The following is a 12,088-nucleotide window of genomic DNA, read 5'->3' as shown; positions in this document are numbered from 1 at the left end:
TCTCGTCTTCCTTTGTTTGGTCTTCTGGCTCCTCTTCATGCTGCTCCTCACTGACTGTGACGGACATGATGACGTCACACCTGACAGTGAGAAGGGAGCGGGGGGGAGCCGGTACCAAGTAAGTATTTACAGAGCCGGTGGAGAAGTGGGGAAGGCATGGCAAATCCCTCCCGCCTTGCTTATCATGCTTTCTGCCGGCCCTGGCTACCTGTAAGGAAGTGGGGCTAACAAGTGCTGGTATCTCATACTGCCCTACTTCGAGCACTGATGGTATGTCCTATAACCTCCCCCTGTAAATGTGTCCTGGCTATTTCCATTATCCAAAGCTTTTTTTGCTTTTATGTCCTCCAGTGTTATTCCTATTTGTTGTATTGAATGACCATCTACAAAATAATGAGAAATCTTCACTGCTTTGTCAGAGGTTTTGACGTCAAATGTCATACTTAGAAACACACTGTAAAGATGTATCAGGCTATCAGCATAGATTTCTTCAGAGACAGGGAAGGAAATATTAGAAGATTCATTTAATTTGCCATCACCAGAGTCTTCTTCAATTATAAACTTACCAGAGCTATGTTGTTAGGTGTAAGTGGAACAAAGTGGTTTATTTATAACACAGGTTACACAGGTTTAGGATGCAATAAATGGTAAGGCAACAAGTACAAGTGAGCAGGGTATAGCAGTTATAACATGGATAAATCAGCAAACCACAGATGCAGAGAATGGTCAGTAGTAATATAGTTCAAAGAGGCAGTGCTGAGAATAACAAGGTCTGGTTCAGAGGCTGGAGAAGCAGGATAATACACGGGTGTCAGGATACCTGGTTTACTTAGGAGGCACAAGGCACCGGATGAATTATGGATTACTGGACTCCAAGTTACTCAGGAAGAAGGTGGCTTTAGATGTGTCATTTGTGTCAGGACTCCATGTTACTCAGGAGGCAGGAGGCACCGGATGAGTCACGGGTGTCATGACTCCAGGTTACTCAGGAGGCACAAGTCACTGGATGATCAGCAGGCAGAGAAAGTGTAGTGGTCTGCAGGGTTCCAAGTAGGCAAACAGCCAGGATACTGGATCAGACACGAAGGTGTAACTACTGCAGACACAGGAGCTATATAGCTGGATAGCTGGAGATGCTACAGATTGTAGATGCTGGATTGCTAGAGGAGCAATAAACTGAAGACACAAGAGCTGGATAGCTGGAAATATCTCAGACTGTAGGTGCTGGATTGCTAGAGGAGCAATAAACTGCAGACACAGTAAAACAGGATGGTCAAACAAGCCAGGGGTCAAAGCCAGACAGTCCACCACAATACCAGGAAGAAAGCAGGAAGAAAATCACAACAGTGCCGGGTCAGGGGTCATAGGAAGAGGTACCAAATTAGAGGGACAGGCAGAGTTCAATACCAGGAAATCAATCAGGAATCATACACAGGAAAACTACCAGTAGTTAAGGCAACAGATGGAACGGCAAAGACTGCTGTGAGAGGCAGTCTTTTAAAAGCCAGATACAGGTGCTAAGCATTCCGAAGTAATGAGCTTAACTCTAGCAGGTAGGAGAACAGTCTCAAGTATCACAGTGGTTCCTTTGGTGGAACCGTGGTACTTCAGGCTGGATACATATATTTCAACCTTCAACCAAGATCAGGGGAAGGCACAGCAGCATCTAGATGCAAGGTTGCAGCCAGAGACAGATCGTGACATATGCACTTTATCTAATGCGATTTCGACGTATTGACTACAAATGTAAGTTTCTCTTGACAACCATCATGATGGATATCGAAATGGTGGATATTGCAATGAAGACAGCATGTGTTTGACATACCTTTGTAAGGTAAAAAGAAATGTGGATATTAGTGGACAATGGGCCGGATTCATGTTGGACATAAGTCTGTCTGTGTACCATATGTTGCTGGAAATAGCTCTGCTGATGCCCAGAAACAGACATTACGCTAATGAATGCAATTGCATGCAATTCATGTCTGAATGCAAATGATACCTATGACTGCCTATAACTTAGGAGTCTGAAAGGGGAGAGGGAAGGTGTGGACAAATGTATGCCATGTACACTGAGGGCTTTCCAACACAGATGCGGCTGATTTAAGTCCTGGGTTTCTCGTAAGTATGCTTGTTTTCAGCCTCGTTATTTGCACCACCTACAAGGCAGGTGTAGATGCCGACTGATTGTGATGACTGATACTGGCATAGTCTTTGATTAAAAAGTGATAGCCACTAGCTATCACAGAACAACTTTAAGATTTATATAAATGATTATACTGATAACAGTTGTTATTTTATTTCATGACCAAATAAAGATTTTATGTGTTTTGTGACCTTTTATTGTACATATCCTTGTGCATATAGGACAGTGTGTTCTGTGTATCTACGTATGGCAAGTACTGTTTAGGCAGAGCTTACATACACCCAGATTCAAATGGAAGTGTATCTTGAGATAAGCCTGAATTTAATTACAGTTGGAACTATGAACAAATTCTGTGCTCTTTTAAAACACACACATTACATGCAAGCATTCAGATGGTTAGGCACTCATTGGAATTCAGAAAATGGCAGTATGTGAAATGTGTGTGCACTATTTTGTGTCACATAATGAAGAATTCCCCAAGCAGTGCCAGAGGATAGACATACAGTTTTTTTTCACTTAACGGTTTAAACTGGGGAGGGAACCAAATCCTTTCCATGATATAGTGATCACTGGCCATTATTCCTCATGTATTGTCCCCAATTATCCCAGAATCTTAATACCTGACTCAATGGAGCCAGTCACAGTGGGGAATTCAGGGGGGATAGACAGAACTATCTTCCCTTTGCCAAAGTCTTGAGATAAGTGGAACCATATTTCTTTTTCCTGGGTTGGATTTCCCCTGTATCCAGAGAGCACCAGCATGTAAGACCAAGTAAGATGGGTGATATAAGAGACCAGGCTGGCTGCAGGTTATGGTTCCATATGCACTGGCAGTAGAAAGGAAAAATAAACCAAAAATATCTCTCAGAGAAGCCTGTAGGTTTTAGCATGGTTGTGTCCCCTCCAAAAAGCGGGGTAATGCCTGGGATTAACTGCTGTCACACTAAGGCAGAAGTATCCTTGACACCCACAATTTTCTTGGATTACAACACCAAGGCCTACAGGGTAGTTGTCACTTGCAGTATGTGCACCCTTTGTATATTAACGTGTACACAGTATGGGTGTTCTGTCTTTTATTGTTAAATAGGGATATAGCCTTTTGGTGGTATTTCCTTTAAGAAAATAAATGTGATACTTGCTTAGGTGTGAGTGTATGTCCATACTGGGCTGGGAATATGCCCAGTGAGGTGTCGCATTGGTGTTAAGTAATTTCTGGTAGTCACATGGGGCACTACAGAAACAACTGAAATGTATTCAGTGGTGAATGTATTTTCCCCCTTTTGTGTAAGTAATGAGAGAGACTAATCTGTGAAAGAGGCAGAGATGGAAGACATGTATGGCTGGGAATAATGACCTCCAGTCCCATATTTAGCTGTTATAGCGACATGTAGTAATTGTAGACTTTCTACTTGTCGCTAGTTCGTACCTCACCCACATTCTCTGCCATTATTGCACCTGGGCTCTGCTGCCACCCAGTGGCTATTATACATCTCTACACCTTGTGCCTTTTGAGTCCACCCACACTTTTTCATTGAAATCTGACTGGTGACCCATAGTACATATGAACTTCTACAGACTGAACAGTGCACACTCTCTTAGCATGAAGATGTCTGATAACTGATATATACAATACCATTCCACTCATATCTTGTTAATCTTACCATTCAATTTATTCTGGCAATCTGATCTAGCTTTTTACCACACCTGTGTAACTATTGACCTGGCTTGGCCATCCCTTGACAGTCTACACAATGGGCCCAAAAAAAGTTACCAAATATGTTCCTGACGTCAACTACTTCAGACCTATGACTTTGGGCAAAGAAAAGAAATGCCCTGTGCCCCAAGCAACTTTCTACCTCGACCTCGGATTCAACCTGACCTGTCAACTGCAGGACGCTCTTGATCTTGCAACATTCTAGCTGTAACGTTTTATAACCCTCTTCATTTGCAGGTACTACCCTGATCAGGGAGCTCCCATCGGGACTTCCAGGTACCGCCTCTTTATGTTAGTGTTTGCTTTGTTACCAGGAATGCACCGCCTTCTCACCTGGCACACACTTCCCATAGTTGAACTCTCTGGACAACTATGACTTGGGCTGCCTATGTTAATGTTGATAGATTATTATTTTCGTTGGCTTTTGTCTTTTCATTTTGTTTTTTAGGATGATCCACGAGTTCCTATGTGACGTGGAGGGCCTGGTAACCTTACCTCATAATATTGCAATTTGTATTTTGCTTGTATTGATTTGCTATCACGGCCTTGGTGGTGGACCAGGTGGCTGAGGACCCGACCTGCCTTAGAGGCATACTCCATCCCGTGGCTCCTGTGCCATCCTTGGCCCACCGGTCCGCTCCCTGTGCCCCTGGTGGTTCCCCTCCAGGGCCCTTTTATATCAAGTTGTATTAATGTTACATGTTGATTGTTGACCTTCATATACTTAATCTGCTATTTTGCACTATTATGCTATCCTTTTCATTGTCATTGCCTTTTACAACTCAGGTGTAGGTACGCTCTTCGCCTAGTAATGGGTCTCTACATACATACGTACACCTACGCTGAGACTCTCAGACCCACAGCCTTCCCCTTTTATACCCTTTCAGGTTGCCGTTCTCTCTTCCTTTGCCATAGACTCCACACCCCCACATGTTACTCACTTTGCCACTTCCCTCCCAATACAGCAGATGTTTGTTCAAGCAGCACGGTGGTGAAGTGGTTAGCACCTCTGCCTCACAGCGCTGGAGTTATGAGTTCAATTCCCGACCATAGCCTTTATCTGTGTGGAGTTTGTATGTTCTCCCCGTGTTTGTGTGGGTTTCCTCCGGGTGATCCGGTTTCCTCCCACACTCCAAAAACATACCAGTAGGTTAATTGGCTGCTATAAAAAATTTACCCTAGTCTCTCTCTGTCTGTGTGTATGTTAGGGAATTTACACTCTAAGCTCCAATGGGGCAGGGACTGATGTGAATGAGTTCTCTGTACAGCGCTGCGGAATCAGTGGCGCTATATAAATAAATGATGATGATGATGATGTATGGGGCCTAAACTCCCCAACAAAAGATGGTTAGCTAATAGCATATTTTTCAAACATAAGGTGGATGTGGTTGTGCTGCAGTAATTCATTTTTGTTCCAGAGAGCACTACTTAGAGATAAATACTACCCCGATGCTACTCGGCCAACAGTCCTCTTAAACGCAATGGCGTGGCCATCTAGTTTGGTTCCAACAAATTGTTCTCAATACACCAAAAAGATAAACAAGGTCGATATTTGATCTTGACTGGTCAACTGAACGGCAAGGCAGTTATGGTAGTTTCCTTATATTCCCCCAATTCCTGACAAATATCCTTTTTGAAGGCCGTGTTTAGGGAAATACAACATTTTCGAATAGGTAGCCTTATTCTGCTGGGTAATGTTAATCTAATGTTAGACCCATGACTAGACAAGGTTTACCCCCCCGGATACCACTTTACTCTCCAACACTGTGGGCCTCTCACTCTCATTTTGCAAGCTATCAGCGGAGTATGAATTGTTTGACACTTGGCGCGCATTTGCCACCGGAGGGAAAACCTATACCATCTACACCTTCCCTCCCTAGACTCAGATGCCCTCCAAGCCCTGAATACTCTATGGACCTCCCCGGGTTATTGAGGTCATTAAAGGTCTTCTTGGCCGTTGTGGTTACACCAATGATTCCTACTCTACTTTCCAGAAGGACCTTGTTCCCATACTAGTTTTACCTGTTTAATGCGGGTGCAGTCTGTGGTGGGTTTCCTGAGGAGATGTTGGAGTCCTGTATTGTGACTACCCCGAAACCAAGGAAAAACACGACAGACTGCCGAAATTACAGGCCAATAGCCCTTCTTAATACGGATTTGAAAATATATGCCAAACTATTTGCCAACAAGAGCTGCCCCCTCATCCCCACTCTCATTCACCCTGACCAAGTGGGGTTTGTGTTGGGATACCAGACGTACGATAATACGAGGAGAGTCCTGAATTTGGTAGAATATGCCTCGAGGTGGCGTGCCGAACTGTTGATGCTTTCTCTGGATGCGAGAAGGCTTTCGACAGATTGCACTGGACCTTCATGAGCCAAGTCTTAATTAAATTTTGCTTACAGTGGCACATCCTGCAGGCAAATATGGCCCTATAACAAGGCCCGTCAGCTAAAGTGTTCTTCAGCAACGTCTTCCTATCCAATACATTTCCTATCAAAAATGTTACCAGAAAGGGGTGTCCCCTATCACCCCTTATCGATGTTCTTGCAATTGAACCTCTGGCAGAACAACTGCAACATTCAGAGGCCTGTAGGGGTTTCGACCTCATGGGAACCAGCCACAGTCTGTGTCTATTGGCAGACGATGTCCTTTCATTTATATCTGACCCAGGGACCTCGCTAGGCCTGTTACGCCACATACTGAATAAATATAGTCAAGGTTCCTATTACAAGCTAAACACCACAAAGACTTAAGCACTTCCACTTAACATTCCCCCTGACTCCTCGGCTCATTTAAAATTAAAGTTTAAATATGTCTGGAAAAAACAATCGATTTCATTTCTAGGGATCCATGTCCCTGCAAACATTTTAGAGGTATTTGACGTTAACTACCCTTAATAGCTCATCTCGTTCCTACCTACGTTACGGCTGTTGTCATGACAACGGCCGGGATGTCACTTCCGCTTCGTGTGTCCCGACTGTTGTCAGGGACACGGCCGGGACTTCGTTCTAGGTCAGTGCCGCGTCCCGGCAATGCTGAAAGTCAGGCGCGTGTGCCCTAAAACCTAAGGGGCGAATTAGCCCATTAATCAGTCTCCTCCTGGGAGCCAATTACCCTATTCCACATCTCCCTGCTTATTGGTCATTTTTCAGTATTTAAGGCAGGGAGGGGTTAGTCTCCCTGCCAGTTCCAGTCCTGTATTGTTGCTAACCTGCTGTTGTATTCCTGTCTACCTGATCTTCCATTGTGTCCTTTGCCTGTACCTTGGACCTTGCCTGTTTGCCTATGACCCTGACCTTTTATCTTGTATTCTGGACCGCTGTTTGCCTGTGACCCTGACCCTTTGACCTGTATTCTGCACTTCGCTGTTTCGCTACGGACCTCTGACCTCGGCCTGCCTCTGACCACCCGCTTCAGTCTGGGCTAGCGCCCCCGGTTCCATCTGCGCTATGGCCATCTTTCATGAGCTTTTACTACTCTGAGCTTAAGACCTGGGGGCATCTGAGTACCTGTGAGCACATAAAGCTTTACGGGATAGGCGGCTGCTAAAGGTGAAGATCTCTACTCTTAATTGTTCTAAAAGCTCATTTTGCTGGTCGTGGGCCATAACATTCTGCACGAGTTATCGAGTTCTTAGATAACATATGCGGTCTCATGACTGGGCAGGGTGGCCTTTGAAATGATGCTTCTCCCCAAGCTTATGTACCTATTTAGGACCAACCCTACATGCTCCCAAAGAAGTTTATGTCAGCACTCCACTCGCTGATGCTCTGTTACATTAAGAGGGGTAAACCATCTAGGCTGTCCTGTGTACGTATGACTCTGTTCAAAAAATCTGGAGGCATAGCCTTGCCAGACCTGACCCGCTACCAGGGGAGGGCTGGCATATTTTAGCATTTGCATTTGTTTTAATGGAAAACAAATGCAGGTGACCCAGTGACCCAGCCCAAGTTAGCTCACTATGGGACTGGCCCGGGGGGCAGGTGCCCCCCTGCCCCCCAGCCCAGCCTGCCTCTGGCCGCTACCAAGAAGCTTGCATCCTCTCTCAGATTAGGGACTGGGCACTTCCGGCCTTGCAAAAACTTTGGGTGGACCTGAAAAAAGCTTGTGCCCTGTGTCAGATTTGATATGACTCCCCAATTCTATGAGACCCAGCTCCCATGACCCTCCAACATCTCTCCTTGATGCGCTTAAAGTTTGGGATAGAACCATTGGAACCACCACTGATTTTATACCCCAACTGGCAACATATCCCTCCACACAATTTCCATGTTGCATCCCGACTTTGATCTATCTAATTGGATCCAAGTGGGGATCTCCTCCATCATAAATCTGTTTGAATCTTGGAGACTTTGCTCCTTTGTGCAGCTACAGAATTAATATGACATCCCATCTAAAGATTTTTATAAATACTTGCAGCTGCAGCATTGGATCAGGGACTTCTGCCACCACGACCGCCTACTACACCTTCCCCACCTCTTCTCCATGCCAGACTAACTAAGGGCAGCAACAAGGGTGGTATCTCCTTTTGGTACCAATATCTATCCTGCCTCCCTGACACTCCCAAACACATCTTCCAGTGTATGTGGGAAACGGATCTCAACATTCCCCTTTCTTAATGTGGAATCCTATGGTAACCTATCTACAATCTCAATTATCCCAGCCCGTCTCCAGAAGATCTGACCTCATCAATCCAAGCTCTGCTGGCGTAACCATGGGGCTATAGTAGATATTATGCATATATTCTGGCTATGCCCCAATGTCCAGCTTCTCTGGCAAAAGGTCTTTGACCTTGCTCGAAATCTTACGTTATCCTTGACTTTATCCCTACTCGTTGTTTTCATTTACCTTTACCCTGATCAGCTGCCTAAATACTATCGATATGTCTATGGCCATATTTTGGTGGCTGCTAGAGCGGCAATAGCCCAACATTGGAAACAATCTCCTCCTTCCCTTCACAAAATTATTGCAAAAATCCACTTTAGTTTCCGCATGGAGATACTAGATGTCCCATTCTTTATGGCGCCCTCCTCTCCTATCGATAAATGGATGTCATGGCACAAGTTTACCACTGATGGTAAAGGATCTAGTCTCATACACCCAGCAGAGCTCTTTGACCCCTCCTCCCCGATTTGGTGGAGGAGGGGCCCGTACCCTTAGTCCCTGATTGAAACTCCACATCCATACTATCTATAGACTCTTAATATGCGTTTATTACTCTGTAATTAAGATGATGTTTAATAGCTAGGTATATACTGTTATATCTGCTCCCCACTATGTACCCCCCTTTCTAACCCCCAATCTTTTTTCTGTACCCCATTCCCTCAGAGATAAACCTCTAATAACAATTATTAATGTTAAAAAAAGAAGAAGAAAGAAATGCCCTGCAGTCAAAGCTGCACTTCGGCATAGCTTTTAAGAGTACAACAATTTATGAAATTAGGTAACCCATTTGGATTATTATTGATCCATTTAACATATTAATTTGAGAATAAGAAGTAAAAATCAAATAAGATGATGCATGCAAAATGGCTCAGTTAATCATTGTAAAATATGTGTGTCCACAAGGGGGAGACTTTTGCCTGTACATTATATTTCTGTATATTCATCTAATATTGATATACATCATGCTGAGTTATTTATCAATGGTGTTATTTATACTTTTGTTATATTGTTGCATTTTTAGAATCTTTTAATGACTATGTAAGACACCACAATAATATATTTATTTTGTTTTCAAATAATTTTGTACATATATTAACATTCTGGTAGACAAAAATGTGCACCAATGACCACAATTGCTGGGTTCTTTGTATTGCATTATATTCTGTCTAGTCTTTTGTTTCAGAACCATTTCACAAAAAAAAACATTTATATCTGCTACCTGGACTTAAGAGTTGGCAGTTTAATTTTGACAGTGTACTTACGTGTAACTAACAATTTGTGTGGATTTTGTTGTAGGTTTGACTGTATTTGTCCAATGAAAGTAATAACAACATTGCTATTATACCAAGGAAAAGAAGTGCACCAATGTAAAAATAATCTTCCCAATGTTGTTGATTCACAACACATGAGCAGTATTCTCTGCTTCTGATGGACATGTCATTAGACATGTCATTATTAGAGCTATATAATGTTTCAAAAGTTTTCTTTTGATTGAGAAAATTATATAATGGTTAATTACACACAGATTTAGTTTCTTGACTGTGTCTAAGTATTTATTGTCAGGTCTTTTTAAAAAGGGGCTCTTGCTGTGGGCCTACTAGAACAAGAATGCCATCATTAAAAGTTCATGGCACTTTCATAGGAGGAACCATAGATGGAATTAGTTCTCCTTCTTAAGTCTCCTCTTTCAAGGGAGCGGCTTGACTAATATGATTCTTTCATCTTGTGGGTCAAAAAAAAATAGTAACTTCAATCTGTATTTAATGATCTTAATCCTAACCATTACATTTTAACATTAGCCTATTTTACCCCAAACATGACTTCTAGACCTAACCTAAAACCAAGGCTAATTTAAAACCAAATCATAGTCAGAATCTTAGTTCCTAATGTTTGCCAGTACTATCAGAGTTTTGCTCTTATCTCCCTAAATCCTGCCATGGCATTATTTGTACTATTGGAAATAATAAGATGTTGGAAGTGTGTGTGTGCGTGTGTGTGTATTGTGTGTTGTGTGTGTGTGTGTGTGCTTTGTCTTGTATTTGTCACTATGACAAAATACTTTTGGGGTAGAGTTACAAGTTAACCTTCATGTTTTGCAAAGAGTTAGGTGATCTTCACCCTGGGCCAATCAATACTTTGTATACATTTTGTTTATTATGTGTTCTTTCTTTCTACAAATGTATTAGAATATGTTATGCTATATTTTCCTTTTAGATTTTTCACAAATAGAGCTGCGTTTGCTTGCTCACTTTTCATCTGATCCTGAACTTTTACAATTATTTAATGAAATGGAAACAACTGATATCTTTACAAATCTGGCTTCTCAGTGGTAAGTATAATATTTTAATACAGATGATTTTCATATTCTGCTAATTGGGAGATCAAATATAGAAGCTTCTCAAACAAATACTGACTCATGAATATGATAGTTGCCATCTCTTCTGGAAAGTCCGGGTGACTTACCTCACAGATTCCTTAAAGAGCAGACAATACACTTTGAAGTGCCTGCCTACAAGATGGGTGGTTCTACTTCTAAAAATGTATGTTTTCATGCTTTTTGTTCTGTGCTCTGATAACTTTCTGGCCCATATTCTAAAGGAGTATTGCAGTAAGAGAGGACTGTGAGTAAAATAACAATGTTTTCTATGATGGCAAAATGAACACTTTTGTTTAATGTAAGTTAGTTAAAAATCCATTTCCCATATAAATAAATGTCTCACTTGTCAGAATGGTAAATCTGCTTTGGTAAAGTGTACAAATAAATAAGATCTGGATATTTTGGAAAAAAATGCATATACTGTAAAATGGCCCAATATAATTTTAGGGAGGAGTCAAACTAACTTCCCTGTTAATGCTTTGCGATTAAAAGAAATTTCCATGCGTTGTGTAATTTTTACTGTGTTGGGATAACACATATAATAAAAAAAAAATATCAGTGGTTTGGAATACAATATATTTCTCCATCATCCATTCTGGAGGACACTGCTACCTTGGGGTTGTCTAAGGGTGTTGGAGTTGGCACTTAAACAGTTAAGAACTAAACTTGCTGCTGACTCCTCACCTCTGCAACCCCATCCACCTCAGTTATGTATAAGTGGCCAAGGAGTTGGGCTACGTTTGGTACCTGCTGTTTAGTGTTAGATTTTATTATTTTTTATTAGTTTTCAAATGAGTGTAGGTGAGGTTTTAATGTTATTGACATTTTTTTCCTCATAGATATTTATAATGGAACAAAGTTCCGTTCCTTTAAGAAGAAGGTTTTTTATACACTCCAACACTGCTCTGCATTGTTCCTTATTGTTATCTCCTATACAGTTTGGAGCCTCCGGATATACCACCATTCCCTTCAGTACTGTTTATTGAGATCTGGATCTCCATCACTCGAGTATAAGCCGAGAAGGGCTTTTTCAGCACAAAAAATGTGCTGAAAAACTCGGCTTATACTCGAGTATATACGGTATATATATATATATATATATATATATATAAAAGATATACAGCAATAAACAATTGGCGCAAACAACAGTATTGTATATATATGGTATTTCAAAAGAGTCCACAAA

General features: G+C 42.0%; 1 protein-coding gene across 10 annotated transcripts in view; it reads left to right on the top strand.

The window, feature by feature from the left end:
- The window catches only part of POLN (DNA polymerase nu), a 190,228-nt gene that overhangs the window by 100,976 nt on the left and 77,164 nt on the right, over nt 1-12,088 (top strand). For all 10 annotated transcript variants that reach the window (XM_075194212.1, XM_075194210.1, XM_075194206.1 and 7 more), the window contains one exon: nt 10,740-10,854. In XM_075194212.1, coding sequence (XP_075050313.1) covers nt 10,740-10,854 — 115 coding nt within the window. The remainder of the gene's footprint in view (nt 1-10,739; nt 10,855-12,088) is intronic.

Source organism: Mixophyes fleayi, chromosome 1 (assembly GCF_038048845.1).
Source record: "Mixophyes fleayi isolate aMixFle1 chromosome 1, aMixFle1.hap1, whole genome shotgun sequence".
Classification (NCBI taxonomy): Eukaryota; Metazoa; Chordata; class Amphibia; order Anura; family Limnodynastidae; genus Mixophyes; species Mixophyes fleayi.
This window is presented reverse-complemented; position numbering and strand designations above follow the sequence as displayed.